The sequence below is a fragment of the Apodemus sylvaticus genome, chromosome 7, assembly GCF_947179515.1.
Source record: "Apodemus sylvaticus chromosome 7, mApoSyl1.1, whole genome shotgun sequence".
In the NCBI taxonomy this organism is placed as follows: Eukaryota; Metazoa; Chordata; class Mammalia; order Rodentia; family Muridae; genus Apodemus; species Apodemus sylvaticus.
In genome coordinates this window covers 15,177,358-15,198,081 of record NC_067478.1, presented here as the reverse complement: position 1 = coordinate 15,198,081, position 20,724 = coordinate 15,177,358, and the positions used below count along the sequence as shown (strand labels likewise).

At 49.8% G+C, this 20,724-nt stretch overlaps 2 protein-coding genes across 2 annotated transcripts; one reads left to right on the top strand and one right to left on the bottom strand.

The window, feature by feature from the left end:
- The first annotated feature begins 5,700 nt into the window (after positions 1-5,700).
- On the top strand, positions 5,701-14,770 carry C7H3orf84 (chromosome 7 C3orf84 homolog). Its single transcript, XM_052186831.1, has 4 exons — positions 5,701-5,727; positions 7,579-7,692; positions 13,904-13,960; positions 14,354-14,770. Exons 1-4 carry the CDS (start codon positions 5,701-5,703, stop codon positions 14,768-14,770), a joined length of 615 nt encoding a protein of 204 aa, XP_052042791.1.
- An 890-nt stretch (positions 14,771-15,660) lies between these two features.
- Klhdc8b (kelch domain containing 8B) lies at positions 15,661-20,724 on the bottom strand. The gene is made up of 6 exons (XM_052187272.1): positions 20,289-20,724; positions 18,887-19,398; positions 17,661-17,825; positions 17,124-17,348; positions 16,909-17,010; positions 15,661-16,512 (listed from the first exon to the last, which is right to left on the bottom strand). The coding sequence occupies exons 2-6, from the start codon at positions 19,260-19,262 to the stop codon at positions 16,316-16,318; spliced, it is 1,065 nt and encodes a 354-aa protein (XP_052043232.1). The 5' UTR covers positions 19,263-19,398; positions 20,289-20,724; the 3' UTR covers positions 15,661-16,315.

Here is a 20,724-nt window from a genome sequence, read left to right as displayed (position 1 = left end):
TATCCTCTGACCTTCACAAAACTCCCTCCCTGTAAATTAGTATAGTTAAAAAAAAAAAAGAACCCCAAAACCCCCAAAATTATTGTTTTTGTTTTGTTGTGGTTTTTGTTTTTGAGACAGGATTTTACCTTGTAGCCCTGGGTATCCTAGAACTCTCTTTGTAGACCAGGCTGGCCTCAGACTCAGAGATCTGCCTGCCTCTGTCTCCCGAGTGCTGGAATCAAAGGCGTGCGCCACCACTGCTGCCTGGCTAAAATAATGTTGTCAGAGGTCCCCGAAGCTCCAGGATAATCATTCCTATGTGTTTCCCAGATGGCTTTTTCCTTTTTATTTCTGTTTGTTCATAACAATAAAAACGAATTTCCAGTTGGCCTCTGATTCCCCCTCTCACTGATTCCCAAGGCTAGACTCGGCTCCCTGGAAGCTCCGGCCCTGTGAGACTCTGACAGAGTCTGTGAGAAGCTCGGCCCTGTGAGGAAACGAGAGCCTCAGGCCAGGCAGCGTGACCCACGTCCCCGTGACCCCCCCACCCCTTGTGACCCCCGACGCCGTGACCCCCCCCCCCCGCCCGCGACCCATACCCCCGTGACCTACGACCCTCGTGACTCACGCCCCTGTGACCTACACCCCCATGACCCACGCCCCTGTCACCCGCGCCCCCCGTGACCCATACCCCTGTGACCTACGACCCTCGTGACTCACGCCCTCGTGACCTACACCCCCGTGACCCACGCCCCTCGTGTTCTCACCGCCACACGCACCACACGCAGCACCCAACGCACACCTTCCAGCAACTTCCTGGGCGCCAGTGAAAGCACGCTAAGGTGAGGCTCCGCCCCCGGACTGCGCTCACCAATGAGAATGCTGATCCTTGGCTCCGCCCCCTGCCACACGAGGCCAGAGGCTTTTTAGCAGTTTACTGATCTTAACGGCCCTAACGGTTTTAACGGTCAGCTTCCTGCAGCGCAGAGCGCCTTAAGCCACAGGCAGCCCGCAGGCCCCACCAGCCTGAGCCCTCAGGTCTGGCTGGTCAGCACAGGGCCTCTTGGGCCCCACCCCACTTCTCACCTGAAAAATGGAGACCCTCAGGGATGCCCAATGCTGCCTGTGAGGGCTGCAGGTAGGATGGGCCAGGGCGCCAAAGATCAGGATATGGCTAAGCATAAGCCTTGGAGGTCACCATTTTCTGGATGTATCAGAGTATCCCGAGCATCTGGAGCCAAGTGAAGAGATTTGCTAGATCCAGACCCGGGGAGCCCAAGGGCCAGCACGAGGCTTAGCGAGTAAAGGCCTTTGCCACCAAGACCACAGACCTGGCTTTGATCCTCAGGACCCACAAAGATGGAAATAAGTTCTGAGACCCTTGAACGTGGTACTCTGACTTCAACGTGTGTGCAGTGGGCATGGGCATGAACTCACACACACAAGGGCAAAAACAACAAAAACCAAAAATAAGATTAAAAAAATTTAAAGCTGCCGGGCAGTGGTGGCGCACGCCTGTAATCCTAGCACTCTGGGAGGCAGAGGCAGGCAGATCTCTGAGTTCGAGGCCAGCCTGGTCTATAGAGTGAGCTCCAGGACAGCCAGGGCTATACAGAGAAACCCTGTCTCGAAAAAACCAAATCCAAAAAACAAAAAACAAAAAACAAAAAAAAAAAAAAAAAAAACAAGCAAAAAAAAATTTAAAGCTGGGAAGTGCTCACACACCATTCATTTCAGCACTCTGGAGGCAGAGGCTGGCGATCTCTGTGTTCGAGGACAGCCTGGTCTACGGAGTGAGTTCCAAGACAGCCAGGACAACACAGAGAAACACTGTCTCAAAAAACAAAACAAAAACAGAAAAAGGCACCATCAACAACAAAGTAATAAAAATGATGGAACGATTATTATAAACCTCAAATATTTATGCTAAGTAGAAATCAGACACAAAAGAGTACATATTATATGATTCTATTTATGTAAAATTCTAAAAAGTGTGCACTCTATAGTAACAAAACCATGGTGACAGTTATGGTGTACATCTGGAATCTCAGCACCCTGGGTGGGTAGAAGCAAGAAAATCAGAAGTTTAAGGTCTTTTTAGCTACAGAGTGAGTTTGAGGCCAGACTGGAATACTTGAGACCCTGTGTCAAAGCCATGTATGGTAGCACATGCCTGAAATTCCAGCACATGAGTAGGTAAGAAGAAGGTTCCATGTTCAAAGCCATCCTGGCCTATACAAGGGGTTCTAGCTTATCCGGGACTACAGAGTGAGATTCTATCTCAAAATACAAGAAAAAACCCACAAACTAGTCTGGGGTATGGAGCTCAACCCTAGAAAGCATATGCAACATATGGAAGGCCCTGGGTTCTATCACTGGTACAGCAAAAGATAAATTAGCCAAGAATGGTGAGACCTGCAGTCCTAGAGACGCGTGGGTGGATCAGGAATTGGAGACCAGCCTGGGCTACACAGTCAGTCTCTGGGAAGTCTGGAATACAGAGTGGAAAAACTCTGTCTCAAAAAAAGAAGAAAAAAGAAACAATAGTCGGACCCAGTTTCTCACACCTTGAGTCTCAGGACTTGGATGCAGAAGCAATAGTATTTTTCTGTGACTTCCAAACCAATCTGGGTTACAGAGTGAGAAACTAAAAAAACCAAAAAATTAAACAAAACAAGAGCGGGGTGGTAGTAACACACGCTTTTAGTCCCAGCACTCGGAAGGCAGAAGCTGGTGGATCTCTATGAATTCAAGACAGGTTTGGTCTACAGAGTGAGTTCCAGGACAGACAGGGCTACACAGAGAAACCCTGTCTCAAAAAAGCCAAATCCAAAAAAACAAAACAAAAAAGAAAAAGGTGGTCTGGTGGCTCCAGGCATCATAATTTCAAGACTCCCAAGTTCAAGGCCAGCCTAAGTCTTTTAGTGTAGTGGTCAGGAATAACAACAAAAGGGTGCTTTAGTAGTTTAGTAGTAGAAAGCTTGCCTAGAATACAGTGAGGCCCGTATTTGATTCTCAGTGTCACAGATGGTGATGATGGTGATGATGACGGTAAAATTATAAGATCATCACAAGTCTTACTAGGTCATTTTAGACATGTCTGAAATTCCAGGACCTGGGAGGTAAAACAAGGGAATCAAAAAGCTAAGGCCATCCTCAGCTACAAAGCCAGTTCAGTGCCAGCCTAGGCTACATGAGATTCTATCTCAAAAAGAAAGAATAAATTGAAGAATTGAAGTCCTCCTCCTCCCTTAACACCATTCCTCTTTCTACCCCAAGTGACTTCTATCCTGAATTTATTATCACTTTTATCCATGTTTTATATTTTCATCCCACTTTTTTTTGTCAGCCCATAATATGTGGCATTGTTTAAGACAACATCTTACTGTGTAGCCAGAGCTAGCCTGACATTCACTGTGTAGACTAGGCTAGCCTCAAATTCACTTTGGAGTCAAGATTGGCTTTAAACCTTTGATTAGCTTCCCACGTGTGGAATTACAAATGTTCCCCCTGACTTAAGATTTCTGGTAATAGCTTTAGGATAGTTAATGTCAGCTGTCAATCCCATGAGACCTAGAATTAATTACCTAGGGCTTGAGACTCTGGCCAGGCCTGTAGGGATTATCTTGATTAGGTGTTGAGGTGGGAAGACCTGTACACTGTAGATGGCATTGTTCCCTGGCTGATATCCTAGACAGTATAAAAAGAGGGAAATCAAATGAGCACACAATTCATTGCTACCTTCTCTCTTCCTCCTGTTTTGCTCTCTCTCTCTCTCTCTCTCTCTCTCTCTCTCTCTCTCTCTCTCTCTCTCAACAACTGCTTATTTAGTGTCTGTCAGGTAGGGAGCTGTGCACACTGCTCTGTGGAGATTAGAGGACAACCCACAAGAGCTGATTCTTTTCTTCCACCAAACCAGTCCCTGGGATTGGACTCTGGTCTTCAGACTAGGACACGAGCACCTTTACCCACTGAAACCATTCACGCCAGTGCTCTTTCTGATTCTTAAATTCTTTTTGACATTTCATTTTTATTTTATGTGTAGAAGTGCCTCACTGTATGTCTGTGTACCGCGGGCATGCACAGCCTACGGAGGCTGGGCATCAGGTTGCCCAGGGCTGTAGTTACAGATGGTTGGGAGTCCCATGTGGTTCCTCTGTAAGAGCAGCCAGTCTCGACCACAGAGCCATCTCTCCAGCCCTAGTTTCTGCTTGTTGTCTGGATGCAGAATCATCAGTGGCCTCAAACTCCTGCTGTGGCTTGCTAGTTGGGCTGAAGTGGGGGTCACAATAGGCCCCTTCTCTCTTCTGTCAGCATATTTTATAGAAGTGACAAGAAAGTAACTAGAACTATGCCAAGATCAGAAAACAGTCCTGAAACATTTCAGGCTTCAAGGATTTCCAGGAAAGGATGGTAAATGTGTCCAGCTGCGACAATGAATCCTTTTATAGTGATGTGTCCATGTGTATGGCCAGTTACACTGGGACAGACTTCCTGCTAGAAACACCGGCAGGGTCTATTTTCTGTTATCAAAGTTTGTTTGCTTTTCTTTTTTTTTCTTTTAATTTGAACCTGGAGAGTTGGCTCAGCAGTTAAGAACACTGACTGCTTTTCCTGAGGACCCACGTCCAGTTCCCAGCATCCACATGGCAGCCCCGCAACTCTCCATTCCAGTCCCGGGAGAATTCATCACCCTCTTCTGGTGGCTATGGATACTGCACCCATGTGGCACTCACACACACACACACACACACACACACACACACACACACACACACACAGAGAGACAACTACTCATACACATAAAACAAAATCTTATTTTTTCTCTGCCTTTCTTTTTCTTTTTCTTTTTTTCTTTTGTGTGTGTGTGTGTGTGTTTGGAGTTGGTTTTTTTGAGACAGGGTTTCTCTGTATAGCCTTGGCTGTCCTGGAACTCACTCTACATGTAGACCAGGCTGGCCTCAAACTCAGAAATCCTCCTGCCTCTGCCTCCCAGAGTGCTGGGATTACAGGCATGCGCCACCGCCACCCGGCAGTTTCTCTGTCTTTCTATTTTACCCAGTTTTTTTCCCCTCCCTGACCCTGGAGCTGAGCTTCCATCAAAACAGTTCCAGCTTCTTTTGGTAAAAAGAAAGGGGCAAATGGCTCGTGTCTGTGTATGATTGACCCAAAGTTGCTCAGAACTGGACCATGTCCATTTTCTTCTCCAGGTAATCCCTTTTATCATTCTCCAGTACAAATTGGCATTCCTGGTCAAACAAAGCACTGCATTAAGCAGGCAGGGCTTGAGGGTAATTTTTCCTAAGAGCAAACCATCCTGTGACATTTCTCCTGAATCCATAGAATGCTTTCTAAATTTATGCCCCTAGCAATATCATTACAGAGTTTTTAAGACACCGTGTTCAGCTCTAACGTGGTCTTTAATATTTCATTGGCAGCTCATCAGACTCTGCTGTGGAACTCTGCACGTTTGTACAAAGGCTCTCCGAAGTCGATAATGACAGGACCTGGAGGTCTCTCATACAGAAGAATCAGAGAAGCAAGGACAAAAGGGCGCCAGGCTGGGTGCTGCCCCATCAGCAGCATTGTGCAGTCACAGCCTCCCTGTGTTACTAAGCAACAAACAGCTGACCTCCAGAGATTCTCTCTCCTCAGATAGATGTAGCTTTAAAAGGACAAGAGAAGGTCGCCTGCCGATTTGGCTCCCTTCGTGGAAAGATGCAAGGTGCTTTAATAGGCTCCTGGGTAAGAGTTAATCCTGACCCGCTGGCTAGCATGACATCTCTGGGAGTCATGAGGATGAAGAGAGGTACCATCCCATAGCCAGGCAGAGGGCTTAGCTGTCCCCCCAATACCTCCGAAGGCTGCACTGCCTCCCGCCCTCCTGCTAACCGGTTGAATCTCTTAGATTCCTAGCATCCAGGTGTTCTCTGGTCCTCCCAGGCTCTGTCAAACTTAGGGACTAAGTACTGTCTAGTTTGGGAACATCAGGAAATTATTGTTTATGGATTTGTGTCTTTTCCGGGCCCATCCCTGTGCCTGGAGCACAGTGAATGCTATTGAATTAAGAGACTGTTAAATTAAACCGAGTAAAGGGGGGAGGGAGGTCTACAAACAGCACAGGGACAGGAAGCTCAGCTGTGGTGCAAATCATCCCTGAGGTGGAAGGAGATGTCAGGGAGTCTGCTCTTGTGGCTGAAGGCCAGCCTCCAGCCACTCCCTCTGCTTAGGCCTTTGATCTTCAAGGGGACTCACTACAGGAGGACTGGGCCATCGGAGTTACCTGATGTGATTATCTGCCTATTGATATCTGCACAGAACAGCCCTTCCATAGGAACTTTTTTAAAGTGTATTTCATCATTTTACACATATGAGTGTTTTGTCTACGTATGTCTGGGCACCATGTGTGCCCAAGGGAGCCAGACAAGCTGATATCAGATTTCTTAGAACTATAAGTATAGATGGTTGTGAGCTGCCATTTGGATGCTAGGAATGAAGCTGGGGTCCTCTGGAAAAGCAAACGGTGCTTTAAACTGCTGAGCCATATCTCCAGTCCTCTCTCATTATCCTTTGATCATTTCATACATGCACATAAATGTATTTGGTCATTTTGTTCTCTGTTAACCTCTTTTTTCCCACGTGAGGATTCCTGAGCCCCTTCTTACTTCCAGTGGGTCTCTTTCCTCTTCATCTTTTTTTTCTTTGAGACAATCTGGCACTGTAGCTCATGCTGGCCTAACGAGCTCTCGATGTAGCCCAGTATAGCCTTGAATTCACAGTATCCCCACCCCCACCTCAGCTGCCAAACTGCTTATATTACACGCATGAGTCACCATGCCTGGCTGACAAGTATTTATTTCTGGATTTTTGTTTGTCTGTTTGTTTGGCTTGTTTTTTATTTTTTCAAGATAGAATTTCTCTGTGTAGCCATGGCTGTCCTGGAACTCACTCTGTAGACCAGGCTAGCCTGGAACACAGAGATCCGCCTGCCTCTGCCTCTCAAGTGCTGGGATGAACGGTGTGTGCCTCCCAAGAGCAAGCCACCTCCCAGCTTTTATCTCTGTTTTGTTTTGTTTTGTTTTTGCCAGTACCTTTCTCTGACTTAGGTTCTTTACTGGTTATAGCCTCTTTGGGGAAAGCTCCTGTCTTGAAGGTCCCAAGCCCAGAAGTGTCCATTTTTTGCCCCAAAATAGCAGAGTGGATGGTAAATGAATGTCCACAGCCTTGCCACTCTGTTCAAAAGAAATGTCCATTGGCTGCTTGGTTCCCAGGGACTTTTGACCCAGTATTAATATTGTGAGGAGAGGAGCAAAGGGGACTTATTCTCAGATCCCAGGGTCACAGCACCCACTGAACAGTAGCCTACAGAAGGATGACTACACGATGCCCTTTCCCCTCCACACACAGCCTAGAAAGGTCAACATATTGAGGCCACTTGTCCAATGAAAGAAGGGGACAACTCTGTGCTGGCTCCTGTCCTGGAGTATTGTTCCTCTTCAATTCTATTCTGTCCGAATCTTGAGGAGTTTGGTTTCTGGGCAGCCGGGGTAAGGATTTAAGAGGGCTTTACCATAATTCCCACCTGCCTCATTATAGCACAACAGTGGCTTCTACGGGCACTACCGAGGTCAAGTCAAGAGCGAAAGCGCAGGGGAATACCGTCTTGCTGCCAAGCCCCCGCCTCCAGCAGTGTTCCTACGGAGATGTGAGGTACAAGGCATCCCTGAGGGCACTATGAAGGGAAGGGTGATTCTGAAGATGCAGGCCCCCAAGATCACCACCTCAGCCCTTGCAGAGACAGACTGACAGACCTTGGGACAGTCTAACCCTGGGATAGCAGGATTGGGATCTTGGGCCTGAAATACTAGATCTCTACCAAAATGCTAGAGAGGAGTAGGCCCTTTCTGAGTGGGAGAAGGTTCCAAGCCAAAGGGCGGCGGGCAGCAATGGAGACCCGAGCCGCCTTTAGAACGGAGGAAGAAAGCCTTGCATTTTGCTGAGCTTATCTTTATTTCCGTTCTTTGAGGCCACAAAACTCCATGGCCGTCCTCGCCATCCTATTTCTTGGGGACAAGCAGGAAGCCTCCTCTTAGCTGGCAGGTGGTGGCTGGTATTAGCCCACATACTAGGCTAGGGAGGACTGGGAAGGGCTGGGCGGATAGGTGGCTTAGAATAACAGAACCAGGATTCAAGAGCAGTCCACCACCATTTTCATGCCTGCAGACAAAGAGAAGCTGAAATGTGTATCCCTGTCAGAGTCACGGTATTAAAAATCATATGCAAAATAGGAAAACCCAGGAGTATTTGCTTACAAAACAGTAAGTATGGAGGCCTCAGGAAAAGACATATCACAAATTTTCGTTTGTTTTGGAGGGAGGATAAGATTTGAAACAAGGTCTCATTCTGTAGCCCAGGCTGGCCTTGAACACAAAATAATCCTCCTGCTCCAACTTCTCAGGTTCTAGGATTAGAGCCATGAGTCATAACATCCAGGTGGTCTTGCTGTTTAACATCCTAGTGTCAGGCTTTGGTTGTACATGCCTTGTAACCTTAGTGCTTAAGAGGCAAAAGAATTCAAAGCCAATCTGGAGTATTTAGCAAACTTTAGGCCAGTCAGAGCTATATAGCAAGACGCTGTATCAAACTAACAGACTAGGGGTGTAGCTCAGTTGATAGAGTGTCTGCCTAGCAAGGCTGAAGCCATGGTTTGGTCCAGAGCACTAAATAAACATGGCACGTTCCTATAATCCCAGCACACAGGAGGATCCTAGAGTCAAAGTTTTCCTCGCTTTTACAGAGTGTTTGAGTATACAGGAGATGCTGCCTCCAAACAAAACTGAACAAACAGTCTGGCAAACGGCCTGCACTGCTATCCCAGAATTGCCTGAAGGGACAGGGCAGCAACCAGCTAAAGAAAGACAGGCATGGAGGAGGAGAGCCTGCAGAAGAGTCAGTGCTCCAGAGAGGAGAGTCATAGCCAGGAGCAGAAGGGGAGAAGAAACATTTTCCTGTTTATTTTCCTCTGTCTCCTCCCAGGGCATTGCAAGGGTCACAGTGGTGTCTGTATTCAATTTGCCTTCCAACCAAGGACAGGGAGGAGGGAATCCCAGAGCAGCACGCTCCACCCGCCCACCGCAGCTTCTTGCTTCCCAGCCTACTGCCAGGGCTGCCTAGATCTGCCATCTGGATTTTCAGGAATTGCTTTCTCAGGCTGACAGCAGGGTCTTGGAGGCTGCCATATTTCTTAGCAGTCTTAGCATTTCCAGTTGGAAGGACGAATTGGCGATGCTTACAAAACCAGGCCCCAAAGCAGCTCCAGACTGCTCACCAGCGGCCTCCCTCTTCCTTTTGTAAGTGTGATGAAGCCAGGTGTGGTGGCACATGCCTGCAATCCCAGCAGCTGGGAGGTGAAGTCAGGAAGGTCAGGAGTTCAGACATTGCCGTGCTATGTCATCTATTCCTAAACCAGAGACAGAGAAAAAGAGGGACTGGGGAGAGAATAAGAGACAGAGACAGTAGCTCAGGGACAGAAGCAATCCAGAACCTTCCTGCTGGATTTTTACAGTAGCCCTCAGACGGTTTGCCTTCCAGAGAGCAAATATCCTACCTCTCAGGGACAGACATAGAGGACACATGTTTTGGCCGCTGATCAAAATGAAGACTTGAGACATTTTCTAGCATTATCAAATGCATCAAACAGCATGGTCTGTATGTATTGCACTTGGCTTGAATAAATGTCAAGTCTCATGGTTCTTTCTCAGGCTAAGCCTCTCTTAATTAATAGAGCTGCCCAGGAAAGGTGCATCTTTTACTTCTTACTGGCTGGGAGGAGCAGCTCAGCTGGCTGGGCTCTATTGTTTAAGAGCCTTTCTGAGACATGGCAATACTTTCCTCTGGTTTAGAGAACATTCCCCTCCCCCCCATTTTTATCTTCCTTCTGAACCATATGGGTTTACTCTCGCCTTTATCTGCCTGACCCTTGGGAACTGCAATATCCGTGTTGGTTCCTAAAGGCAGACAAGAAGCGTCACAGACTCTCGTCACAGTGCTTCATATTATGTCCCAGTTGTTCCCCATGGCTCCATGTAACATAGAGGCTCCTCCCTCAGCACCCGACTGACTTGAGATCACCCAGCTTCCTCAGAACCTCGCTCACATGGAAATCCTGCCTCTTCCCAAAGGAACCTGTTTTTCTCCTTTTCCAAGGCCTCTTAGTTGAGAATCACGTCTCTAGACCCCCTGCTCAGTTACCTCAACAGAAAAGAAGCCCTAAAAGGCTGAGAGACTAAGAAGCAGCTAACACTTCTTCCCGAGGGCAAGGATACCCAGAACTGCCCGGGCGGGTGAGGAAACAACTCCTTCTCACCAGGCTCCCACAGTTGTGAGAGAGTGAAACTGGAGTGAGTGGGAGTCGATAGATTATCCTGCCACTGTGGAGAATGAGTTTCCAGAATCAGGGCTGCCTCCAACAACAGAGGCCTTCATTCTTGGCTGCGTGTGACTCCGCAGCTGAGAAGACATAGGGGAACTTGGAGGTCAGTCAGAACTTGTTCGAGATCTCCAGATTTTAATTTTTTTTCTTGGGCATCTATTTGTGTACATATGTGCATACATTTACGGAGGTCAGAGGTCAGTCGCGAGTGCTGTTCCTCAGGACACCTTGAGAGAACAAGCTTTCTTACTGCCCTGGGGTTTGCTAATTCAGCTAAGCTGGCTAGAGTCCCCAGGGAGCTTCCTGTCTCTACACCTGAGCCCTGAAGTTACAACGGCACACCACTACAGGACCCTACCCAGCTTGGTATGTGGGTTCTGGGGTGGACCTTAGATCCTCAGGCCTACACAGGGAGACCTTGCCTCAAAAAAAAAAAAAAAATGACCCAGGCCTATGGCCCACCACTATAATAGCCTCAGCACTTGCAAAGTTGAGGTAGGTCAACTACAAGTGTCAGGCTAGCCTAAGCTACACAGTGAGCCAAGGACAGACAGTCTGGGCTGCAGTGTGAAACTCTGTCAACAAATCAATGGCTTAAAGGGGAAAACTCCACAAAAGTGTAATAATACAGTGTACAACCCTGGAGCTTGGTTCTTGGCGCTGTGTAATTTCCTGGAGAGTCATCCAAGTTGTCGTGACTATAAATAGTCTGTCTCTTCATCACTAAGTAGTGTTCTATGGTTTGTATGGATCGGGTGGTTTGAGCATTCTCTTTATTAAAGGGTATCTGAGCTGATTCCAATCTTGGCTCTTATAAATAAAGCTGCTGGGAGCATTTGTGCAGATCTCTGGGTGAGCATAAGTTTTCTTTTCTCTGGGATAGACGCCCAGAAGCTCAGTTGCTGGATCATATGGTAGTTGCATGTTTAGCTTTTCAAGGGACTGCCAAGCTGTTCTCCATTGTAGCCTTGCCATTTTACATGCCCACTAGCGGGGCATGAATGATCCAGCCTCCCTGATTCTTCACTAACTCTTGACGTCTCTACTTTTAGCCATTCTGACATGTGGGGGGATGAGATGTCGTTGTCACTTTGATATACATTGCTCCAGCAGTTAAGGATGTCAGGCATCTTTTCCTGTTAGGTGCCATCTGTATATTCTTTTATTGTGAAATATCCTCATGCTGTTGGCCTATTCACTTATTCGGTGTTTGCTTTACTATTGCAAAATTATTTTTTTAAAATATCATCTAGATTCTAGTTCCTTGTTAAATAGGTGGTTTGCAAGTATATCCCCCTACTCTGTAGCTTTCATTTCATCTTCTTATGGATTTTCATAGGAAAATCTTTTTGGGAGACAGGGTTTCCCTGTGTAGCCCAGGCTGGCCTTGGAACTGGTAACAAAACTCCCTCCTCGGCCTCCTAAAAGCTGGGCTTCTACATATGGCCGTCATGGCTTTTTTTTTTTTTAAGATTTATTTTTTTAAACATTTATTTATTTATGTGTATTTGTGTGTGTGAATGACTTTATGTGCACCAAAAGTGTGCAGTGGATAGAAGAGGCCAAAAGGTGTTCCTCTCCTGGACCTAGAGTTGCAAGTGGTTGTAAGCCACCTGATGTGGCTGTGGGACCTGGACCCGGATTCTCTGCGAGGGCAGTAAGCACATCTAACCACTGAGCCATCTCTCCTGTCATCTAGTCACCCAGAACAAAAACATTTTTAAGCCTTAAAAGGTCTAGTGTAATTAAACTAAAACATTTAAATTTCATTTGAGGTTGATCTCAAACATGGTCTGTAGCAAAGTGCATTTTTGAACTCTTGATCTTGTTGCCACCTCTCAAATGCTGGGATTACAGCGTGGCCCACCCACTGCCGCTGACTTACTTTTGCATTTTTTGGCTTTTGATTTTAGTGTCAAGTCTAAAAATCCTTTGTCTGCCCTAAATTCTGGAGAATTTTTCCTATTTTTTCTAAATAACCTTGTTTTTCAGTTGGTTGATCATTAGTTGGTGTGGGGTGTGTGTGTGTGTGTGTGTGTGTGTGCACACGTGCGCGCTCATGTGGGCACCCTAAACACACTTGTGAAACCCACTCTCTACCACTGAGCTAAACCCTAGTTTCTGAAGTCCTGGGGGTTTAGTGCCAAATGTGTCACCTTCTTTATAAGGAAAGAGAGGATGTCTTGCCAGCTTCCTCTCTTCATCAAGCTATCAGACTGTCTGGAGCTTACTACCAGGTCTACCATGTCTAAGACAGGAAGTGCCAACAGGGTAGACTGCTAAAGGCAAGCCACAGATGTCATTTTACCTGACCCATCACCAGTCTTCGCTGCAGCCCCTCCTTTCCTTCCTTCCTTCCTTCCTTCCTTCCTTCCTTCCTTCCTTCCTTCCTTCCTTCCTTCTTTCCTTCCTTCCTTCCTATCTTTCTTTTTTCTAGTCTTAAAAATCCATAGCCTCAGACCAACTGTGCTAGCACTCTACGACGGAGATACCCCACATCCTGCATTGTATCTGAGTTTGTTGTCAGCCATTGCTAACACCAACAACCCAGCCATGGCTGACAACAAACTCAGGTCTGAGGAAGCAGTCACTGGCCTTTAAAGAGGAACTCAGCATGGCTGGAAGGTAGAGTCAGAGGGAGGGTGTGTGTCATGTAGATCTCACAGATCACTATTATGGTTTTGATTGTTATAAACATGAACAGCTTTTGCAGATTTTTAGCAAACGAGATGTGATCTGATCTATGTCTTAAGGAATTTTGGGCTTCTGAGAAGACAGCAGAGTGAAAGTGGGATCCGGAAAGCCTAGATATAGGTGGGGAACTTTCTGGTACTTCAGGATGGTGGTTTTAACTAGGACAAGCCAGGTATGGAGGCTCATGCCTGTAATCCCAGGATCTTCAAGTCCAACCTGGGCTGTATAGTAGATTCCAAGCCAGGTTGGACTACATTTTAAGATTCTCTGTCACAAAAAAACAAACAAAGCAGAGAAGACTCAGGTATTTGGATCTAGCTGTCAGGTGCCACGGCCTGAGCTGTAGGCAAAATGGGTGATTCATAGCTCAGTGGTGTGTTTGGAGGTGCCCTGCCACACTTTGACATGAAGATGTGAAGTATGGCTGTTGAGCCCGGGCTTGGGTAGATACCCTCAAATGGAGACAGATGTAGTCATTTCCAGATATCACTTCTGGCTCAGAGCATGGCTATGCTGTTAGGCAGTGAAGGTGGGTGGAGGGGAGGGGCTTGAAGCCTAGTCTGAGGCAACTTGGATTTAAAGCCCCCACTGATGGCAGGGTGCCCTGGCAGACACGCCCATGGCCCCAAAACCTCTGGGTAAGGGGGGGAGAGGGGGTGAGATGTCACTTTGATTTGTCTCTACCCTTTCAGGGTGTTGGCAGTTTAGCATTTAGAAGTGGTGTCTCCCGAGGCAGTCTCTGCAGGAGCAGGTGAGCACGCCCTGCCCTCACCTTCCTTCTCATCTTCTTTCAAGGAGCCTGCCAGACAACACTACTTCTCCAAGCATGACAACCGCACTTCCTTCGACAAAGTGAGTCGGAGAGGAAGGAGGAAGGGGGAGGAGTCCCTTGGCTGATGCAGAGGATGCAGCAGGCAGCAGGGTAGACCCGAGACCTTCAGGGAGCCCATTTCTTACATAAGCGGAAGAGCATCTATTTCCCCATAACCTTTCCACTGCTAAAAGCCTCATCCCCCAGACAGAGGCAACTGTGCCTTGGTTTTCTTGGTTAGTTTGCTCAACTGAACAACTATCCCAGCGGGTCATCCAGGGGCTTCCTGATAAGATGATAGCATTGCTAAGGATGCAGATACTTAGGGAGTCCAGGCACAATCTCAGCATTATCAAGCAGATTTGGGATTAGTTGGGGCCCAAGCAAATTCTGGATGCCAAGACTGTGGGCCAAGAGCCCATACCGTTGAGAAGGGTCCCTACTGCCTGCTGCAGGGAATTGGAAGAAGGAAAGACCTGGAGCGCCTGTGGAAGAGACACACCTTCCTGCGCTGGGCGCCCTGCGAGCTGGAATTGAGCCAGCAGCCACCTCTGGAATCATCCTACCAGACTGATTTCCGGTCAGGCACGGGACTCAGTAGGCTCCCCCAGCGCCTTGTCCAGTTTGTGCAGGTCCAGCCTCCCTATGCCGACACCACCTACCAACACAACTTCTGCCAGCCATCCCGGGGTGGTCATTGTGGTAGCGCCAAAATAAGGCCCCTTGAGCCGGTCACTGAAACACTGCCTGGCCTCCCTGGGATCCCAAAGCCCAAGTTGCTGCAGCACTACCTTCACGCCGGAGTTTCCGAGTGTCTAAACTGGTCCCACGCATTAAAAAGGTTCAGCTGACACATCAGGCTGTTCGTACTCACAGTCCAAGATGTTTTGTGTGTGTGTGTGTGGGGGGGGCTTGTGAAGGAGCTCACTAGCAGGCCCTGTGTCTGACTCCCATGGAGTATGTATGATTTCTGTGTGCTGGGATGGGGAGGTGCTGTCTAGGGAGCCCTGACACTAAGTCAGAAAGGATAAGCCCTCAGAGTCCAGAAAACTCGCCATGACCATAGTTAGGTTCTAGGGACCCAATAACTTCTCAGTAACTGTAGCCTCTTGTACTCACTCAGTGTAGTTTCAGGGAGCTAGCAGCTTCCTCCAGGAGCCAGGTGCAGCTTCCTCCAGGAGCCAGGTGCCTTTGAAGGGTTTGGCAGTTCAGCTACACAGTCCTGCCCAAGAGATGCCTCACAAGGAGACAAGACTGCCCCAGCCAGTGCCCAGCTGACTGCCAGCACCCTGAAGTGGAGTGTGCAGAAGCTTTGAGGGTGGCTGGGCGGTGGTGGCACACGCCTGTAATCCCAGCACCTGGGAGGCAGAGGCAGGCAGATTTCTGAGTTCAAGGCCAGCCTGGCCTACAGAGTGAGTTCCAGGACAGCCAGGGCTACACAGAGAAACCCTGTCTCAAAAAGAAGAAGCTTTGACGAGACACTGTATGACTTGGATCTGGAAGTTACCCTAACCTTGTGAAATGTTGTGTTTGGAAGTCCTCCTCTGGTCATCCTATCAAGTCCCCAGATGGCATCCTTTGTCATTTATTAAGGCAAAGCTAAGGCTTCGGTGGACTTGAGACCACCAGGTGACTTTAGATGTGGTTATCAGGTTTCCCAGGCTCCCCGTGGACTCTCACCCTGACAGAATTGAGGCTTGAAAGAACATATGAGGGTCTATTCCGGAAGCCACACACCAGATTTGAGCAGTATTTTTATTTCTACATCAAAACTCCCTGGGTCCTCACAACAGCCCTGTGAGGTAGGTCAGGCAGGAAAGTTTCAGAGATCCCCATTTACAGATGAGGACACTGAGGCACAGAAAGGTGAAATGACCTGCCCCAGGCCACACAAGCAGCAGCACAGATGGGAAGGCCAGAGCTCCGCCGCCTGCCCCTCCCTTGCAGTTCCCACATTCTCTCCTTGGTTTCTTCTGTGATTTCTGTCCTCAGAATACTCCTGGGGTCCACGGGAACCCTCAAGGAAGGCTGGAAGCTCAGACTTTTCCAGCCTGGCCTCTGGAGAGGGCCTGGTCAGCTCTTAGGGCCTAAGCTGCAGACTGTGAGGTCAATGCTCTGTTCTTCATGTGTCAGAGTTGACAGGGCCTAGTAACTTCTATAGCATAGGTGGAGCTAGCTATGGTTCGTGAGTGGATGGTGATAAAAACTGGTGTGAGCATGTGTGTCCTGTGCTAAAGACAAAGGCTCCCCAACCCAAGGCCCTAAAGGCAGTAACTCAGGCTCCCTCTCCTGTGCCTCCCTCATCCTGCAGAGCCATGGGGAGTGCCCTCAGCAGCAAAGGGAGCCTGATCTGCTTCTACACTGAGCTGCTCTGGTAGACAGGTCTAACCAAGTCTTCAGACTCCATCACGCAGACACAGTGCCTCCACAGCCTGACTAGGGCCCTGGGCCACACCCCCAATCACAAAGAGTCGGGGCCCAGCCTGTAGGCTGGAGCAGGAGCATCGGGCAGTAGGCATGGCAGGCAGTGCCTCCCAGCGTCTCCGTGCAAGACTGAAGCTCTCCACAGACGCCAAAGGGCATGGCTGGTTCCCTGGAGGGTGCAGATAGGTGATGGTGAAGGGATGAAGACCCCCTCGCTCCTTTTCCTGGACAATGGCCTAGTAAGTACTACCCTTCCATTACCTAGCAGTGCTTTGTGTCTCATTGCCCATGTTTGTTTATTCACTCATTCATTCATTCATTCATTTATTCCTGCTTTGACTATTTGGTCACATTCGATCATCTGTTCCACTTCTATGTCTTAGAGTCCCCAAGTCAGACATGGCAGACACTCTGAGCGCTGAGCCAGGTGAATCACAAGTTCTCTGATTTATAGATAGACAAAGGACTCACAAAGTCTGACACTGTTGTCTAGAGAAGGTGGTCATGCTAGGAGATACTTTTTCCTGCTTTATACCGCCTTTTTCTTAGCCCCATGGACACTTACCAAGGCCCCCGATAGCCACGATGTTGCCCCCAAGGGAGCCAACCACAAAGTCAGCCCTCTTATCCCTCATCCTCAGGCTGCGAGGCAGCTTAGTCCAGGATCCTGAAAGAGAAAAGATGTGAGAGGTGTGTGCATACAGACATGCACACACACACACACACACACACACACACACTCCTTTCTGTCCCAGGGAGACTAGAACAGACTCTGCTCACCATGCTCCAAGTCAAACATCTCCACAGTGTTGACAAAGTGTGGGCGCGAGTAGAAATTGTGGGGCCCAGGCTGCTGCAGGCCCCCCAGGCTAAAGACACTGCCTTCAGCCATAGCACAGCCAGCAAACGCTCGGCGGCTGGGCAGGCTTGGGTGTCGGGTCCACGTACGGGTCTCCAGATCAAAAGCTTCGAAAGCAGTCACTGGGAGCTTGCCCTGGCGGCCTCCTGTCAAAGGAATTGAAGCACCTGGGACGAAGGGCTTGGTGGCATCCTTACAAGGTTGCTGACCTGTCCTCCCAGACTCCCACATCCAGCTGTGTACACACCTGCTCGTGGATTAGCCACGAGACCACGTAAATCCTCAGCACTGAATATGATTTTTCCAACCCCAGTTGGGCCACCAAGGAGGCTTCAGAATAGGCCTGGATCACCCCTGACAAAATATCTCAGGTCCTAAAATCTCAGACAGATTGATCCCTAATCTAGACAACCTCTGGACTCTATTACCCTTCCCCACATCCCTCGGCCCTTACTCACCCAGGACATAGATCTTATTCCCGTGCAGGAAAGTGGAGGCCCCGTAGCAGGGTGTGGGCATGGAGGGCAGCGAAAGCCAGCAGTCCCGGCGGGGTTCATATACCAGTACCTGGGCCTGGGGGGCCGTGTCAGGACCCATTCCCCCCAGAGCATACACCATACCATCTGCACAGAAAAGAGTAGTTCAGACTGTACAACCACATCTGGCTGGTGAGCCCCACCCTGACAGCTCCCGTGGCCAGACCCGAGTAGGGGGGTGAGGAGACACACGTGTTTATCAAAAACTTTGTTGCCCATGGGAAGTGGGAACCAGGAGAGCTGGGATTCCAGCTTTGGCCTAGGCCCTTCCAAGTGAAGAGCACGAGGCAGCGGATCTAATTATAATCCAGCACGGTCTCCCTGGAGACGCTATGGCAACCAAATCTGGCATCTTAGCTGGCTAGTCTGGGACCGGTGGTCAGACCTGGAGGCCACAAGGAGGTGTGTGTGTGTGTGTGTGTGTGTGTGTGTGTGTGTGTGTGTGTAGGGGGCAGGTCCCCTAAGGCGGTAGGGTTAGCTTAAGACAGTGGTGGAGGCTATAAGGAGATTTGCTCGGCATGAAGCTCAGTCTGGGAAGGGAACTTTGGGGATCAACTTGGCGAAGGCTTAGGGCTGGGAGATGAGCTTGGGCCTGTAGGACAGAGGTGCTGGCCTCAGCTGTCAGCCTCTGGCACCTGTCAGCACCTCCACACCCTGCTGGGAGGTGCTCAGAGTCAGCCAGGGGCAATCTGTCAGGCAGCTGGGGGCTTCCATGGCAACCATCTCCAGGTCGGCTTGGCCTTTGTCCACATCAGGATCCCTGGTGTATGCTGGGGGGGGGGGCGCTAAGCACTTAAGCACTTGCCGGGCTGGGAGCCAAGGCCTTGCTCCCCTCCCCCCTCCATACTATTTATAACTATGAGAGAGTCATTAGGCCACACCCCCCACTGTCTCTTAGTTACAAAGAACAGGACAGGGTAGAGGCTGGGGTCTCCCATTTTTCTGGGGGGGGTGCTTGTGGGCTCTGACCCCCACTTTATAGCTCAGAAAAGGCAATTAACGTTAAGCAGAGGCAAGCCTAGTAAGAGAAGAGACAAGAGGTAAAGCCAGGTCTAAGGCGCTACTTATCCTGTCTCTGTGATAACGACTCGGTCAAGAGAAAAGGAAAGGAAGCTTGTCGGGCCCCAGGGACGTTCTGAGCCACTCACCTCTCTCCACAGTTGCAACACCCATGGCTGCTTGAGGGAGGGTGGCCCGGCGCTCCCAGCGGCCTTCATCAGCCAAGAAGGCCTCCACAGCAGCTACTGGGCTCTGGACTTCATCCACGCCACCCACCACTAGCACCTGCTTACCCAGAACCACAGCAGCCGCACCAGCCCGGGCGGTGGGCAGGGGTGCTAATGTGAGCCACGTGTGTGAGGCCATGTCCAGGGTCTCAGCCGTGTCCAGAGGTAACCCAGCGCGGCCACAGCCCCCCAACACCAGCAGGTGTCCATCCTGGTGTGCCACCGTGCCATATACCCGGCAAGTGGGCATGGGGGGGAACACCTGCCAAGTGAAGTCCCGGCCACCTCCTGCAGCCATGTCGCTCACTGCCGGCGGCAGGCCATGCTATCTGCTCAGGCTGTGGGCCTCACTGGGGGGACACGATAAGGCCTCATCTCGATTTGGTCAGGGCTGGAAGGGTGTGCCCATCCAGTCCAAAGGACCTCGCCTTCACCTGGAGGTGAGATGGAAACAAAGGGTCAGGGCCACTGTCAAGAAACAGATGAAAAACATGTAGCTGAAGGCAGGTCAGGCCCCAATCACTCACTCCTGCAAAAGGACCCACCCTTTGATTAGAGCTCTACTGGTGAAGGTCCTTCTAGAGTGGGAAGAATAGATTCTAGATACCCAGAAGGCTTTCTCGATTCTTCCCACCCCAACCCTGAGAACTAGCAAGTAGTAACTTGATCAATTTCGAGTGGAAGGGAACACAGAGCCCAGCTCTCCATCCTAACGCCCTTCCTGTCCCAACAAGTCTCATCTTGGTGCTCCCAGAGAGTTCTGCACCCTCTGCACACTGGCATCTAGTGTGCCTTGAGCAACCTGGGTCGGGCCATCAGGGTCCCTCAGCCTGTAGTCCTTACAAGAAGGATCTTCTACAAGGTACAACCATTTATATCATCAAAAGGCCAGTCTCATGTGCCAGACTCAAAGAGGATAGACTCCGGGATTCCACACTCCCTTTGAAGTCCATCCTCATGGGTGTGGCGATGCCCGCAGATTCCCCGCTGAGGAGGTATTAGAGGGCTGGTGTGGAGAGTCTCTTGAGTACAGGATTAGTAGGTCCCTGAGTCCAGGGCTTTTCCTGTAGGAATAAACAGCTGGATTCCTGACACCCCCCCACCCCCAGGACATCCTTAGCCTCCCCTTTTGCTATGTGTGTGTCTGTGTCTATGCGTATGCTGAGGGTCTCCACTCTCAGACCCAGGATTTGACAGGACGGCCTCCTAGCCCCAAACTTCCAACTCAAAAGAGAGTGGGGGGCGGGTCTGGCTAGTGGGTTTAATTAAGGCTCCATGCTTCATGCCCCACACTTGCCCTGAGCGAGGCTCCCGCGGGACTCACCCGCTGGATCTCAGATGCCGCCAGGGCACGGGGTCCGCTGTTCCGCCTCCGCTGACGCTGGCTCTGGCTAGGGCTGAAGCTGGGCTCTGGTGGGGCTCCCGCACCGCTCCGGCGTGGGGCGGGGCTGGACCAGGTCCGCCCCTCGCTCCCCCCTCCCCAGATTCGGGGAAACCTCCTCCCGCCTTAACTCTGCACATGCCAAGGCAGGAGTAGGGCGCACCGACCCACGGTCACGCAAAATGAACAGACAGGCATATGGACATCCGGCCGCCCAGGATTTAGGGTTCTACCTGGGGCGATGATAGAAATGAGGCAGCGGCGAGCAACACAATACCGGTATGGTGGGATCGGAGGCGGGTGTCGTTCTGAGTCGGATCCACTCTGGGTGCAATCAGCCAGGAGCTAGCCAGTGGAACCTGGGGCCTTTAGGGGTCGG

Excerpts from the sequence above, each read along its gene's own strand:
- C7H3orf84 (XM_052186831.1), top strand. The coding sequence starts at position 5,701 with ATGCAAGGTGCTTTAATAGGCTCCTGG. Across the intron at positions 5,728-7,578 it reads GTGCTTTAATAGGCTCCTGG|CACAACAGTGGCTTCTACGG; the intron begins GTAAGAGTTAAT and ends GCCTCATTATAG. Across the intron at positions 7,693-13,903 it reads TGTTCCTACGGAGATGTGAG|GAGCCTGCCAGACAACACTA; the intron begins GTACAAGGCATC and ends TCTTCTTTCAAG.
- Klhdc8b (XM_052187272.1), bottom strand. The coding sequence starts at position 19,262 with ATGGCTGCAGGAGGTGGCCGGGACTTCACTTGGCAGGTGTTCCCCCCC. Across the intron at positions 17,349-17,660 it reads GAATAAGATCTATGTCCTGG|GAGGCCGCCAGGGCAAGCTC; the intron begins GTGAGTAAGGGC and ends TTCCTTTGACAG. Across the intron at positions 16,513-16,908 it reads CGTGGCTATCGGGGGCCTTG|GGAACCAGCCATGCCCTTTG; the intron begins GTAAGTGTCCAT and ends TGCACCCTCCAG.